General features: G+C 41.1%; 2 protein-coding genes across 25 annotated transcripts in view; one reads left to right on the top strand and one right to left on the bottom strand.

Moving 5' to 3' along the window:
• The window catches only part of LOC110491501 (uncharacterized), a 17,977-nt gene extending 11,113 nt beyond the window's left edge, over window positions 1–6,864 (bottom strand). The window contains exons 1-4 of one of the 6 annotated variants that reach the window (XM_021564990.3): window positions 5,263–5,588; window positions 5,103–5,179; window positions 4,608–4,666; window positions 4,104–4,190 (exon numbers count right to left, since the gene is read on the bottom strand). In XM_021564990.3, the coding sequence (XP_021420665.2) occupies window positions 4,104–4,190; window positions 4,608–4,634 (114 nt within the window). In that variant the 5' untranslated portion in view covers window positions 4,635–4,666; window positions 5,103–5,179; window positions 5,263–5,588. Of the gene's footprint in view, window positions 1–4,103; window positions 4,191–4,607; window positions 4,740–5,102; window positions 5,183–5,262; window positions 5,589–6,502 lie in introns of those variants that run through there. The other 5 variants (XM_021564989.3, XM_021564992.3, XM_090202096.1 and 2 more) reach the window with 5 other exon arrangements.
• Window positions 4,424–15,269, top strand: cbx1b (chromobox 1b). 19 transcript variants are annotated; one of them, XM_090202106.1, is made up of 7 exons: window positions 4,424–4,598; window positions 4,930–5,009; window positions 7,830–7,914; window positions 9,341–9,512; window positions 9,629–9,791; window positions 9,881–9,975; window positions 14,545–15,269. In XM_090202106.1, the coding sequence occupies exons 3-7, from the start codon at window positions 7,860–7,862 to the stop codon at window positions 14,681–14,683; spliced, it is 624 nt and encodes a 207-aa protein (XP_090058232.1). In that variant the 5' UTR covers window positions 4,424–4,598; window positions 4,930–5,009; window positions 7,830–7,859; the 3' UTR covers window positions 14,684–15,269. The 19 variants fall into 19 exon arrangements, with proteins under 19 accessions (XP_090058232.1, XP_090058231.1, XP_090058224.1 ...); XM_090202105.1 differs by having other exon boundaries at window positions 9,317–9,512; XM_090202098.1 differs by having other exon boundaries at window positions 9,077–9,512.

The raw sequence follows: 15,269 nt of genomic DNA, 5'->3' as shown, positions 1-15,269 counted from the left end.
TGATGTTGATGAGCAGGGCCTGTGTTAGTTAGTGGTAACTGCACCATGATTTTACACTGAACAAAAATATAAACACGACATGTAAAGTGCTGGTCCATTGGTCCGTTGTTCTCCATTGACAAGATAATCCATCCACCTGACAGGTGTAGCATATCATGAAGCTGATTAAACAGCATGATCATTACACAGGTGGACCTTGTGCTGGGGACCATAAAAGGCCACTCTAAAATGGGAAGTTGTGTCACACAACACAATGCCACAGATGTCAAGTTGAGGGAGCATGCAATTAGCATGCTGACCGGAGCTGTTGCCAGAGTATTTAATGTTGATTTCTCTACCATAAGTAGCCTTCAACATCATTTTAGAGAATTTAGCATTACGTCCAAACGGGCTCACAACCGCAGACCACATGTAACCACGGCAGCCCAGGACCACCATATCTGGCTTCTTCACCTGCGGGATTGCCTGTGACCTGACTGCAGGTTGGTGTCGTGACCAACTTCAGTGTGCAAATGCTCACCTTCAATGGACACTGGCACGCTGGAGAAGTGTGCTCTTTTTGGATGAATCCCGGTTTCAACTGTACCGGGCAAATTGCAGACAACGTGTTGACAACGCGTTGTGTGGGTGAGCGGTTTGCTTGTAAACAGAGTGCCCCATGGTGGCGGTGAGGTTGTGGTACAGATTTATTTAAATGTACTATTTTCCTTATATGAAATGAAACTCGTTAAAATTGTAGAAATTGTTGTGTTTATATTTGTGTTCTGTGTAATTTGGCAAAATAAAATGATTTTAAAAAGTTTTCAGTAAGGGATGATTAACTTTTTGAAAAAATCCCTATGTCATTTAATCGTTGTCACCCCTAGTGCGTTCTTACCCAAACGAAAAGCCTTGGATTAACGGTGACATCCGCACTATGCTAAAGGCTAGAGTTACCGCTTTTCAAGGATGGTACACAGATGCAGACAAGTAGTCCCGCTACGACCTTTGCTGAGTCATCAAACACACCTGCCTCTTTTTGCCACCGCTTCCTCTTTTGAGTCCAGGGATTAGGGCCTGGTCCGGAGTAAACAGATTGTCTAGAGCTGTCAACTCAAGTAGAAATGTTCATCCAAATTGAGGTTAATAACAGCTGTTTTGATGTCCAGAATCTGTTTCGGTTGTAGGAAAAGATGGCGGAGACATGTAAAAACCAAAAGTTAAAATCAGCATAAAAAAAGAAACACTAAATAGGAGAATTGGTCAGGAGCCTGTAAGACGGATGACATCCACTGCTGTTGTGCAGTGGATCAATAACTTAAGTTGCTCGGGTGTCCACATCACTGAGGACTTAACATGGTCCACACTCACGATGCGGGCACAACAGCGCCTCTTCTCCCTCAGGCTGAATAGGTTTAAATATGCTATTGGTACTCCTTGTATATAGCTGATGTTCTTGTGTGTTTTATTTTCTTTTACAAGACCTTCCACAACGATGCAAAGTTAAGGTAAAGAAAAACACACAAGAATGTCAGCTATATACAGTGGGGCAAAAAAGTATTAAGTCAGCCACCAATTGTGCAAGTTCTCCCACTTAAAAAGATGAGAGAGGCCTGTAATTTTCATCATAGATACACTTCAACTATGACAGACAAAATTAGGGGGAAAAAAATCTAGAAAATCACATTGTAGGATTTTTTATGAATTTATTTGCTGATGGAAGGAGGTTTTCACTCAAAACCTCACGTTACATGGCCCCATTCATTCTTTCCTTTACACGGATCAGTCGTCCTGGTCCCTTTGCAGAAAAACAGCCCCAAAGCATGATGTTTCCACCCCATGCTTCACAGTAGGTATGGTGTTCTTTGGATGCAATTCAGCATTCTTTGTCCTCCAAACACGACGAGTTGAGTTTTTACCAAAAAGTTATATTTTGTTTTCATCGGACCATATGACATATATCATCCAAATGCTCTCTAGCAAACTTCAGACGGGCCTGGACATGTACTGGCTTAAGCAGGGGGACACGTCTGGCACTGCAGGATTTGAGTCCCTGGCGGCGTAGTGTGTTACTGATGGTAGGCTTTGTTACTTTAATATGTGGTAATTGAGGTAAGTAGGCAGGCAGGGGTAAAGTGTCTAGGCATCAGGTTACATAATAATAGAAGTAAAAAAGTAGCGACTGCGTGCATGTGAGTACGTGGATAGAGCTTGCCAGGCGGTCGTAGAGAGAACAGTCCATGGCTTGGGTGGCTGAAGTCTGGCAATTCCTTGTAAGAGAGCTTGTAAAGTAAACATTTCACCGGTTGTATTCGACACATTTAAAAAAAAATCTGCATTATGTCCTTCTGATGACTGAATCAAGCACATAAGCTAATGTCAGGAAGGGACAAGGACAGTACAGATTAAGAACTTGAACTGCAGGATTCCATTGTGTTTACAGAGAACAAGGTCAACACTAGATTGTCAAGCAATTTGAATAAAGCCGTCCAATGTTAAAAGGTAGACTCAGCGAAATAACCTTGCCACGAGCAGCAGCGCAGATATTGAGATGAGCGAGATGTAAGACTTCGCTCTCACAGTCACACAGTATCTGCGCATGTGCACAGGTTCGCTTCATGCTGTTACAGCGTGGTAGCCAGTGCACCAAAACAGCGGAGAAGTTGAGACTCGCACTTCAACGCTCTTAGTTTTTGCGGAAATTTACCCACTGCGGTTTACTTTCTGCATCGACATGTCGCCGAGTCTACTTTTAAGCATCCAGTTTCTCCAGCGCAAAATGTTGTTATGGGTTCGAGAATAAGTCTACATCAAAATAGCTTGATGCTGGTTTAGCTATTCATCACCATGAGTCAAACATCATAGCGAGAGCAAAGTGAACTGCAGAGATTAACAAAAGGCACATGATCGTTGTAGAATTCATAACAAACATGTTTATCTCGAGGACTTTAAATCAAATCAATCAAATTTTATTTGTCACATACACATGGTTAGCAGATGTTAATGCGAGTGTAGCGAAATGCTTGTGCTTCTAGTTCCGACAATGCAGTAATAACCAATGAGTAATCTAGCTAACAATTCCAAAACTACTACCTTATACACATAAGTGTAAAGGGATAAAGAATATGTACATAAAGATATGTGAATGAGTGATGGTACAGAACGGCATAGGCAAGATGCAGTAGATGGTATCGAGTACAGTATATACATATGAGATGAGTATGTAAACAAAGTGGCATAGTTTAAAGTGGCTAGTGATACATGTATTACATAAAGATGCAGTAGATGATATAGAGTACAGTATATACGTATACATATGAGATAAATAATGTAGGGTATGTAAACATTATATTAAGTAGCATTGTTTCAAGTGGCTAGTGATATATTTTACATCAATTCCCATCAATTCCCATTATTAAAGTGGCTGGAGTTGAGTCAGTGTGTTGGCAGCAGCCACTCAGTGTTCTGTAAAGCATATTCAGTTAATCAAGTATATTCATAGTGTAATTTGTCTAGTTGATCATACAGTGTTTTTTAGTATTTAGAAATATAACTTTGATGTAGTGGGAAACGTCATGTGAATTGAAAATAATTTGGCCTTGAGCTGGGCCTCTAGTGCCGAAATGATAAGCAGCCAGCAGCAAATCACATTTGTGCAGTGCGTGAAGAGGATAATGGACAGCTATGGAAAATGACCAGTTATTTTGTGGGAGTCATGTGCTGGCTGGAAAGTATATATAGAACTTTCTGTAACATTCATATTTTAGTGCATTTTCTTATGACACTTCTGGTTTATAAACGTTTGAAAGTCAGAGGTTTTGTCTCTGGTTCTGTTAAAAGGAAAATGATTAGGAAGAGAGTACAAGATTTATCCTTCATTCAACTCCAGCATTCTAACCCACAGGCCATCCACTTTAGTGACATGTAGGTTAATTTGGTGATAGGAGTAGTAATTTGTTTTTCCTGGTCCTGACTCATCTATGATAAATGAGTAAAGCACAATTGTAAAGAAATGTCAAACTAGCCCTTCCTGATTACTTTGGATCTACAGCTCTAATAAGGACTTACGCACTCATTGAGACAACTGCTTCTTTGTCAAGTTTAGACAGTGAATGGACACTCACATGTAGGAATATCTTGAAATCTACGTACGAATTCCAAGACCCGTCATTCTGAACCCGAGGATCTTGGACCCGAACAGCAACAAACTCCTGCAGAGACAAACAAAAGACTGCTTTCACTAACAGAGGCAGCTGCAGGCAGTTTGTGTTGCTAAATTGGTGAATCAACAGCTTGCAAAGCTAGGAGGAAGTGATACAACATGGTGTTGTACAACATGATGGTTCCATGTCATGGGGACAATCTCAATTGAGCATCCTCGGGTCCTCTCCTCGCCTCCTTCTCAAAACCCATTGGAGGATTAGGTCAGAGGGGCGGGACATTTAGATTTCTCATCAATGGATTTAGATAAGGAGGCGAGGAGAGGACGTGAGGAGTATGCAATTGAGATTCTCCCATGATTGCGCGACACAACTGTGTATCCTTTTTTCACCCAACAGTTTTGTTTACCAGAGCATACAGTGGAGAAAAGTGTCAGAGTAAATGGGGAGAGAATGAGGGTAACTTACATCTTCTTCGTGATTCTTAATCATCATTCAGAGTATCTGTTAATCCCTTGAAGAACAATCTGTGTAAAAAAATAAATTTTAAAAAAGTATGTTTTTAGTTCCACCTCTAAAAAAACAATATATCGGCAGATATATCGGCGACTTTGCTGCCTCCGTAAAAGAGGTATTGGAATCGGAAGCAAAAATCTAATTTCGGTCGGGCTCTAATTTACATATTTTCGTGATTCTTAATAATCGTTCCGTAGGCTACGCTGCACATGATACATCTGCCAAAGAGTCAGAGTCAGCAAAGGTGGAAACTGCCAATGCTTCTCTTCCACAGGTGGCACCTCTCAAGTCTCACTAAAGCACTCAGTCACATGAGGACAACGGTTCAGGGCCGCAATAATCTTTGTGAAAAAGGTACGCATCGATATCTCAAATGCAGTTAGTATTTTGCTTCTCTTTGCTGTTAGCCATGGGAACAGAAGATTGGGGAGGAATTCCTTCACTTGCCATTTGCCCTCAAGATAACCCCCCCTCCTCGTCTTGATAGCACAGAGACGCAATAGGTTTAACTCCACCACCAACCACTTCTGTGTAAAAAAAAAGTATTTGACTGTAGGCACATTGTAAAAATAAATGTTGATACAATTCAAAAGTCACTGACACTAACGTTTGTTTACCCACACTTCCTAGCTAGAGTAACAAACTGATTAATCATGTTTTGGAATGACAACTTGGGCTAGGCTAGCTGGTAACGTTCATATGAAGTCAGTACATTTGTAACGTCTTCTTAAAAATGTGTTTTGAAAGAGCCACAAATAATTAGCTAGCTAACAGTCGCTATTCAGAGTTGAGCGCTTCGACCGATATTTTGAAACACCAATTCTACAAGTGTCGAATTACAATCAATACAAAGATCTGCGGAACTCGGCGCAGTTTCGAGGAAATTGTAATTCACTAAAATCATGCCTTGGCATCAATTGAGACGCAATTTCCGTTTCCGGGCAAACTCAAACCCTTTAAATAAATAAATAAACAGTCGCCATTTTCCCTTCATGATAAATGTTACAGCACCGACATTTTTGACTTTATTAGCTAACATATTATGGACAGGAGGAAATCATACACATTTAGTAGAAAATGTTGTGTTAAAATCGAACATGTTCTAACGGGAGCGGACATATACCGCGTTGGTACACTCACTGAGCAGATCGGCCGACTAGCTAATCTCTAAATCATCTGAGACACCTACATGAGATAACTTTGGTTACGTTGGGAAATCCACACAATGTAGAATCGATGCACGTGTACAAAGAATTTTTGAGATCGGAGACGAAGGGGGCGGACACGATATTTAGCTTACACAAGCTCATATTTGATTGATAATAAACTAAACACATTTATAAGAAATTATAACCCATATTATTTTGCTAATAATATAAACATTTGAAAACAGACACTGTTTTTCCTCTTGAAATACTCGTTTTGAGGTGAGTTGCATTCTATCCTTGCTAGTCTTCGCTACCTGCACGTTTGTGTTGGGAAATAATGTAATTATAGCTAGCTACAGCGAGTATCTTGCCAACTACATAACGATAAGAATGCATTTCTATATACATTGCGCTTTGTTGGATTAACTAGCTAGCTAACACATTCAGAATGTGCATGCTAGCGATGCTTTTGTTTTCTATTGAAACCAATATGGAGGAAAGTGGCGTGTGTAACTAGTACTCGAGAGCTCGTCTGAATCGGGGATGAACCGTGGCTCTGTAAATAACAGGGAACACTAGCTAGACCGCTAGCTCAGTTTTCAAACGATATTAAACCATGTTTTGTCTAACTGATTATTTGTACTCCGGTCAAGCATGATGCCGTATCACCACAGAGTTTCTAAACGATTTTTGGTTCACCTCGTATTGTAGCCAGTGTTGCCAACAATTATTCAGTTGGGGCGGTAGGTAGCCTAGTGGTTAGAGCGTTGGTCCAGTAACCGAAAGGTTGTAGATCGAATCCCCGAGCTGACAAGGTTAAAATCTGTCGTTCTGCCACTGTTCATAGGCCGTCATTGTAAATATGAATTTGTTCTTGTTCTCTTTAACTTGTCTAGTTAAATAAAAAATAAATCAACTTTTTCAGTAAGAATCTATATTGGCTCCTTGCCTTGTCGCTAGAGGACCGTTTCCACGACAACGTCACAGCATCAATTTGCCTTGCTGCGGCACAGCTGATTTTTTTTCCCCGTGTAGCGTTTTTGTCCCCTTTCCCGCCGCACACCTCCTCCGCTTGTCTGTTCCACAGACAACTTCTCCCACTCTCGTTTGCGGCATAATTGTTTGGGAAAATTCGCTAAAGCTATCAAAACTCCCCCAAGGCTATCTGAAAGGTAGCTGAATTTTGTCGCTCGACTCTTTTACCAATATAAGTCGCCGAAGGTATCTGAAAACTCACCAAAATATAGCGACTAAGTCGCTAAATAAGCCCCTAGAAGGGTTTTGACTAAATTGAATACAGCTTTTGCCAGATTTGACTTTTCGTAATAGGTTAGGTGAACGTATGCAGCAAGTTAGAATAATTGACGTAGCAGGTTAGGATAATTAAGTTAGGGTTAGTTAAAATACCCAAAAAGCTGTATGCCTTCTAGTTAAGGACCCCCTAGTGAGCGTAGTTTTTCCTCATGTAGTAAAATGACAAACAACGTAAAGGGAATAATAGCGCCATCACCGGTTGTCTACTCGTATTGTAAGTGGTTACTTGCCCTCCAGTTGTTGCACAGATTGAAGGAAGTGTTTATACTCCATCTCCTGCATGATGGCCCCAGTAATTTTGCGAGCTACCGCAACATCTGTGGTCAATTGAGCCCCCCCCCCCCAAAAAAATTTGTAGCTGCTGGAGGCCACCCCTGTCCATATTCTTGTGCTTCTCTCCAGCACTGTACTCATTTGCTATTAGAAATTTGCATACGGGTACTCTTGATGCACATCCATTTTCAGTATCTACAAAAAGAAACAACTTACTGTGACATTTAGGCATAGTAAACCTGTAAATACCATTCACTCCCCAAAGTTCTCACAATTTTTTTGCCCAACTACATCAAGGGCCCATGTTAGAGCCCTGTAAAAAATGGTATAGACATGTAGACATTCATGAATCGCTTTCTCTCCAATGCTATTTTTTTTTAAATCCTGTCTACCTTGTTGATTCCTGACCCCCATCGCCCCTACTCTTGACGTTGACCAGGAACCAACTGCTGGTCCCACGGTCTACCTGATGAGTATGAGCGAGTCTACAGAACCTTCTAATGATGCTCCCACTCTCACTGAAGGTCTTATAACATTTTTCAAATATACAAGCCATTTCTCTGTTTTGTCTGTGTAAGGGGTAAAGGGAGTAGATGGTTTTACAAAAGTCAAGCTGCTATTTCTACTAACAAATCTTCTTCTGCAGCAGTGGGTAAACATAGGCGTTTATCATTTATGTGTGGCACTCCGTGATGTTGTGAGTTTCCCATCTACCTCTGTGTTTCACTGAATTACAGTATATAATTTCAAAAGGTGACGCTACCTCTCACAAGACGCCATAGAGCTTAGCATCTTTAGGCTTTAAAGGGGCAATCTGCAGTTGCTACATACATTTTTGGACTTATAAAGGAATGCTATACAGTCATGACTGAAGTTATTGGCACCCTTGGTAAACATGAGCAAAAAATACTATCAAATAAATAATACAAATACTGAGCTATATTGTATGCAACAAAAAAAGGGAACATTTTATACTAGTACAATTATTCAGAAATTGATTTAACAAGTAATTTTTAAAAAAAAAGGGTTATTTTCTGGTGTGTGCCTGGCCAAAGAGCTCTATTTTCAAAAGGCTCAGTGCTGTTATACTCGCAATGGGAGGATGCCAGAGTATTGAAAACGGGTGGTAATAACATTGACATATCTTTTTAGATTTGTTTTATTACTTGTCAAACAAAATCTCCTCTGAGCAAGTGTATTATTATAAAATAATTGAGCATACAATATAGCTCAGTATTTGTATTATTTATTTTAGTCTTTTTTGCACATCTTTATCAAGGGTGTCAATATTTTAGGTCATGATCCTACTGTATACCCGTTGATTCTTAAAGAAAATAACTTATAAATGCCTCATTAACTTAAACTGTCTTACCACCTCAGAACCCAAAATATAAGCTTGTTTTACTCCAATGTTTGTAAACATTGTAAATGTTATTAAACACATCAACATGCTTAACTATACTTTTCATATCTTGGTTGGTCAGTCCTTGTAGTATATGTATTTGAGAGTGGTTACATTTCTCCAGGCCCATCCCTTAGCTTTTTTTTTTACCAAAACAGGCGGGGAATTCGCTTTGTTATTGTTTCAACTGCGGATTACCCCTTTAGTGAAAAGTTCAGTATAAGTGTCACCTCAACAGAGTGGCCGTTTTCTGGAGCCGTGATTTGCTGCTCCTGCACCCACAGCCCACATTACCCCTGCATCTGCAGACAACATTTCCCCTGCACCTGCAGACAACATTTCCCCTGCACCTGCAGACATCAATCCCCCTGCACCTGCAGACATCAATCCCCCTGCACCTGCAGACATCAATCCCCCTGCACCTGCAGACATCAATCCCCCTGCACCTGCAGACATCAATCCCCCTGCACCTGCAGACATCAATCCCCCTGCACCTGCAGACATCAATCCCTCTGCACCTGCAGACATCATTCCCCCTGCACCCACAGCCCCCACCCAGTCTCAGGTGACGATGACAACGCCGGCTGAGAAGAAGGCAGAGGATGTGGTGCCCGTGGAGGAAGAGGAGGAGGAAGAAGAATATGTGGTGGAAAAGGTCTTGAATCGAAGAGTAGTGAAAGGAAGAGTGGAGTACCTTCTCAAGTGGAAAGGCTTTTCGGAGTGAGTTTCCACAATATCCCTAGTGTGTGGATTGCTTATACTGACCAATCAAAACACCACTTTCCCTCCAATGCCGTTTTCGGGCTTGATTAACACCTGCCTGTATGTTTATTCAGTGACGACAACACATGGGAACCAGAGGATAATTTGGATTGCCCCGACCTGATTGCACAGTTTCTGCAGAAACAGAAATCGGCCCATGAGTCTGTGGGTAAGAGGAAGTCTGCAGAGACCAGTGTGGAAGGAGAGGAAAGTCGACCCAAGAAGAGAAAAGATGACGTAAGTCCTAAAGACCGACGCATGTACACAGATGCAATCATTTGTCTTTGCTCTGTCACATTGATTGACTGCGATTCACTGTGTTTTAGCCAGAGAAACTAAGGGGCTTCGCTCGAGGTTTGGATCCAGAAAGGATTATTGGTGCCACTGACTCCACTGGAGAACTCATGTTCCTCATGAAATGGTTTGTTTAGCCTTTAATCGCCCTATTCATTTGAATTTATTTGAACCTTTATTTATACTGCTTACTAGACCTAATCATGGAGCAGTAGCATGTTAACTCCTGTTGTGGATACTGTCTACCTGTCAATTCCCAAACAGCGTAGATCAGCATACATTTCAAGCTAGTCCATGCTGGTCTGATGCTGGTCAAACTGGTCTGACCAGCATGGACTAGCTCAGGAATAGGCAACTAGATTAAGCCGTTGGTCGATTTTTGTAGGAGGGCCGAACCTAATCATTTGTAAACTGCAAATTGACCACAACTGAGCCCATAAAGAGATTGTTATTTTCAAATCCAATCATTCATACCTTGATTACATTGAGACACAATAATCTCTTTTTTCTTTTCTCGTGGGAATACTTGGGAACAGATTTCTTAAATGAAACACATTTTTAGCCAAATTCCTGGTGATTTTAGTAATTTCTGACTAAACCAAAAACCCTTAACGTTTACCGTAACCATTTTACATTTCAACTTCAATGGGGTGACTTTCCAAGGATCCCGTATAGCAATGACCTTTTTAGAATTTAAAAGCTCAGCAAAGTTCAAATTGGAATACAATGTCAGATATCTTGTTTATTTATAGAACAGATTAATGTGATATCACCGTGCAGACTTCATCTAACAGCAGAACCAAATGACCTGGATAACAGTTGCGATTACATTAAAAGTAAAAAATGTAAGTGATCAATGCTTTTCAAGATTCTCCACTGATTATTACAGTAATTGTGAAGATCTCCACAGACCTGCTATTACCTATGCATGCTATCTTCAACATTCATGCTTTATATGATTACATAGGAAGAAATGTACAGTGCATTTGGAAAGTATTAAGACCCTTGACTTTTTCCTTATTTTGTTACATTACAGCTTTTTCTAAAATAGATTTGTTTTTAATTCCCACATCAATCTACACACCATATCCCATAATGACGAAGCAAAAATAGACTTAGACATTTAAAACATGGAAATATCACATTTACATAAGTATTCAGACCCTTTACTCAATACTTTGTTGAAGCACCTTTGGCAGCGATTACACCCTCGAGTCTTCTTGGGTATGACGCTACAAGCTTGGCACACTTGTATTTGGGGAGTTTCTCCCATTCTCTGCAGGTTGGATGGGGAGCGTTGCTACACGGCTATTTTCAGGCCTCTCCAGAGATGTTTGATTGGGTTCAAGTCCAGGCTCTGGCTGGGCCACTCAAGGACATTCAGAGACTTGTCCCGAAGCCACTCCTGCCTTGTCTTGGCTGTGTGCTTATGGTCGTTGTCCTGTTAGAAGGTGAACCTTCGCCCCAGTCTGAGGTCCTGAGTGCTCTGGAGCAGGTTTTCATCAAGGATCTCTCTGTTCTTTACTCTGTTCATCTTTCCCTCGATCCTGACTAGTCTCCCAGTCCCTGCCGCTGAAAAACATCCTACAGCATGATGCTGCCACCACCATGCTTCACCGTAGGGATGGTGCCAGGGTTCCTTCAGACGTGACGCTTTGCATTCCGGCCAAAGAGTTCAATCTTGGTTTCATCAGACCAGATAATCTTGTTTCTCATGGTCTGAGAGACCTTTAGGTGACTTTGGGCAAACTCCAAGTGGGCTGTCATGTTCATTTTACTGAGGAGTGGCTTCTGTCTGGCCACTCTACCATAAATGCCTGATTGGTGGAGTGCTGCAGACATGGTTGTCCTTCTGGGACATTCTCCCAACTCCACAGAGGAACTCTAGAGCTCTGTCAGTGACCATCAGGTTCTTGGTCACTTCCCTGACCAAGGCCCTTCTCCGATTGCTCAGTTTGGTCGGGCGGCCAGATCTAGGAAGAGTCTTGGTGGTTCCAAACTTCTTCTATTTGAGAATTATGGAGGCCACTGTGTTCTTGGGGACCTTCAATGCTGCAGAAAGGTTTTGGTCCCCCAGATCTGTGCCTTGACACAATCCTGTCTTAGCGCTCTACGGACAATTCCTTCAACATCATGGCTTGGTTTTTGCTCTGACATGCACTGTCAACTGAGTGACCTTATAAATAGACAGGTGTATACCTTTCCAAATCATGTCCAATCAGTTGAATTTACCACAGGTGGACTCCAATCAAGTTGTAGAAACATACCACAACAGTGGTAGGCCTGATCACAGACAACGGCGAGACAGTCTATAGGGAGGTCAGAGACCTGGTCGTGTGGTGCCAGAATAACAACCTATTCCTCAACATAGCCAAGACTAAGGAGATGATTGTGTACTACAGGAAAAGGAGCACCGAGCACTTCCCCATTCTCATCAACGGGGCTGTAGTGGAGCAGGTTCAGAGCTTCAAGTTCCTCGGTGTCCACATCAACAACAAACTAGAATGGTCCACCACACCAAGACAGTCGTGAAGAGGGCACGACAAAGCGTATTTCCCCTCAGGAATCTAAAAATATTTGACATGGGTCCTGAGATCCTCAAAAGGTTCTACAGCTGCAACATTGAGAGCATCCTGACTGGTTGCATCACTGCCTGGTACGGCAATTGCTCGCAAGGCACTACAGAGGGTAGTGCGTACGGCCCAGTACATCACTGGGGCTAAGCTGCCTGCCATCCAGGACCTCTACAACAGGCGGTGTCAGAGGAAGGCCCTAAAAATGGTCAAAGACCCCAGTCATAGACTGTTCTCTTTGCTACCGCATGGCAAGCGGTACCGGAGTGCCAAGTCTAGGCCAAAAAGGCTTCTCAACAGTTTTTACCCCCAAGCCATAAGACTCCTGAACAGGTAATCAAATGGTTACCCAGACTATTTGAATTGTGTGCCCCCCCCAAACCCTCTTTTTACACTGCTGCTACTCTCTGTTTATCATATATGCATAGTCACTTTAACTATACATTCATGTACATACTACCTCAATTGGGCCGACCGACCAGTGCTCCCGCACATTGGCTAACCGGGCTATCTGCATTGTGTCCCGCCACCCGCCAACCCCTTTTTTACGCTACTGCTACTCTCTGTTCATCATATATGCATAGTCACTTTAACCATATCTACATGTACATACTACCTCAATCAGCCTGACTAAGCAGTGTCTGTATGTATCCTCGCTACTTCTATAGCCTCGCTACTGTATATAGCCTGTCTTTTTACTGTTTTATTTCTTTACTTACCTATTGTTCACCTAACACCTTTTTTTTCTGCACTATTGGTTAGAGCCTGTAAGTAAGCATTCCACTGTAAGGTTGTATTCAGCACACGTGACAAATAAACTTTGATTTGATCTCAAGGATACTCAATTTTGAGTCTCATCGCAAAGGGTCTGAATACCTATGTAAAAAAGGTATTTCTGTTTATTTGTAAAGAAAAAAAGTGCAAAACTTTTTTTTTTATTGAATCCATTTTAGAACAAGGCTGTAACGTAACAAAATGTAGAAAAAGTCAAGGGGTCTGAATACTTTACGAATGCACTGTATAATTACAGTAATCTCATTGTGACCATGACTATTTACTGTATTACAAAAATGTATATTGATTTGTTTGGTTGACAACACAGTCAAATATCAACATTTAGAGGAGATTTATCTACAGCTTGGATAGGTCCGTCTGAGCCGCAGGCTTAATCCCAGTCTTTAACTTTTTTAGTCGGAGACATGAATCCAATATATAATTTAACTTGTCGACAAGTTAATAGGCTGTTTATTGTATTTCAATAATAATAATTGACATGTTGGATTCACGTCTCCATCTCAACCAAAAATCAAAGTCATAGAATTAAATCAAACTTTAAAAGCACTTTAAATAACGTTTGATTTGATTTAGTCCTTGTATTTTCCATGTAGATTCCACATCGCAATAAATTGTCAAATTACATTGAAACAACATTAGTTCGACCAGCTGGTGCCCAGTATCAAAGTGTCCAAAACCCAACGTGTGCTGGTCTATGTGCATGTGCTGGTCTATGCTGTTTTTTTTCAGCAGGGTATGCATCAATGAAAACTACAATAATCCATTGCTTTCATCTCCCCATTCCCTGTATCCTGACCTACAGATGCGGTCAAATATATTTTACATTTTGAAATGTAACCTTTATTTAACAAAGCAAGTCAGTTAAGAAATTCTTATTTACAATGACGACCTACCCCGGCCAAACCCAGACGACGCTGGGCCAATTGTGCGATGCCCTATGGGACTCCCAATCATGGCCGGATGTGATATTGTTACCCTTGCACTTTGCAATGGAACTTTCTACTTGCAATTTAACACATGAAAGCTAAATTAACGAGAATCATTGCCTCCAACCTAGTTGGAATAATTTAGTCCAGGACATTTGAAGTGAAATCTAAATTTAATTTAAAAAATGTCTTGGTCCTGTGCGGTTGTAAATCAAACAAATACATGTGTAAACAACTTTTTTTCAACTTATTTTTAGAACAAACTGAATCATACAATGGTGCCAATATATTTGACCGCATCTGTATGCTTCATGGCGTCACTACAATCCCTGAACTAGCCACAACCCTCCACTTAAGTACTCATCCAACTCATAGTTCTTTCCACACGGCCTGTTCTTGTAGGAAAAACTCTGATGAAGCAGACCTGGTACCCGCTAAGGAGGCAAACGTGAAGTGTCCACAGGTGGTCATATCCTTCTACGAGGAGCGGCTTACGTGGCACTCTTACCCCACCGAGGAGAAGGAGGACGACAAGAACTAGCTGTTTGGTGTCAAGCTGGTTCTGAAGACTATAGAGGTAGTGCAAGGGCATATGGGTTCTAGGCAGAGGGTCTGAAAAAGCAAGATAGCATTTGGACTCCCTTTTGGCTTAATATCACCCATCAGGTTAAACTCTTATCTGGATATGATCAGTCAATACAGGCTATGGGTTATCTTGAGGAAACACAACCCTGGAAGAAATATATAATGCAGTGTTAATTTTTAAAGATTCACTTCAGTGATGGTTTATTTGGATACTAAAAGATCATTTTCACACTGCACCCTTGATTAAGAGGTCCAGACCTTTTTGCTATGACATTACTGTATAGGCTGGTGGAGATGTTATCATTCATAGTGTTGTGAACAAGAGAACAGTGCCATTTTGTCTTTTAACGTAAATGTTTTGTAGCGTTTAGTGCAAAACGATGTTAATCTGTGCTCATTTTGTGACGGTTTTATTCGTGTATTAAGGTGACTTGTTGAAAACCATATCTTTTTACTTTGCTCATTCATCCATATTATCATTCTAACATTTTCATAAACAGAACTTGCTTGTCTGTTTTTGGAGAATAAACAACTTTTTGTTA

This window comes from Oncorhynchus mykiss, chromosome 16 (assembly GCF_057628025.1).
Source record: "Oncorhynchus mykiss isolate SJ-2025 chromosome 16, ASM5762802v1, whole genome shotgun sequence".
Classification (NCBI taxonomy): domain Eukaryota; kingdom Metazoa; phylum Chordata; class Actinopteri; order Salmoniformes; family Salmonidae; genus Oncorhynchus; species Oncorhynchus mykiss.
This window is presented reverse-complemented; position numbering and strand designations above follow the sequence as displayed.

Excerpts from the sequence above, each read along its gene's own strand:
- cbx1b (XM_090202097.1), top strand. Across the intron at positions 9,513-9,628 it reads AAGTGGAAAGGCTTTTCGGA|TGACGACAACACATGGGAAC; the intron begins GTGAGTTTCCAC and ends ATGTTTATTCAG. Across the intron at positions 9,792-9,880 it reads CCAAGAAGAGAAAAGATGAC|CCAGAGAAACTAAGGGGCTT; the intron begins GTAAGTCCTAAA and ends ACTGTGTTTTAG.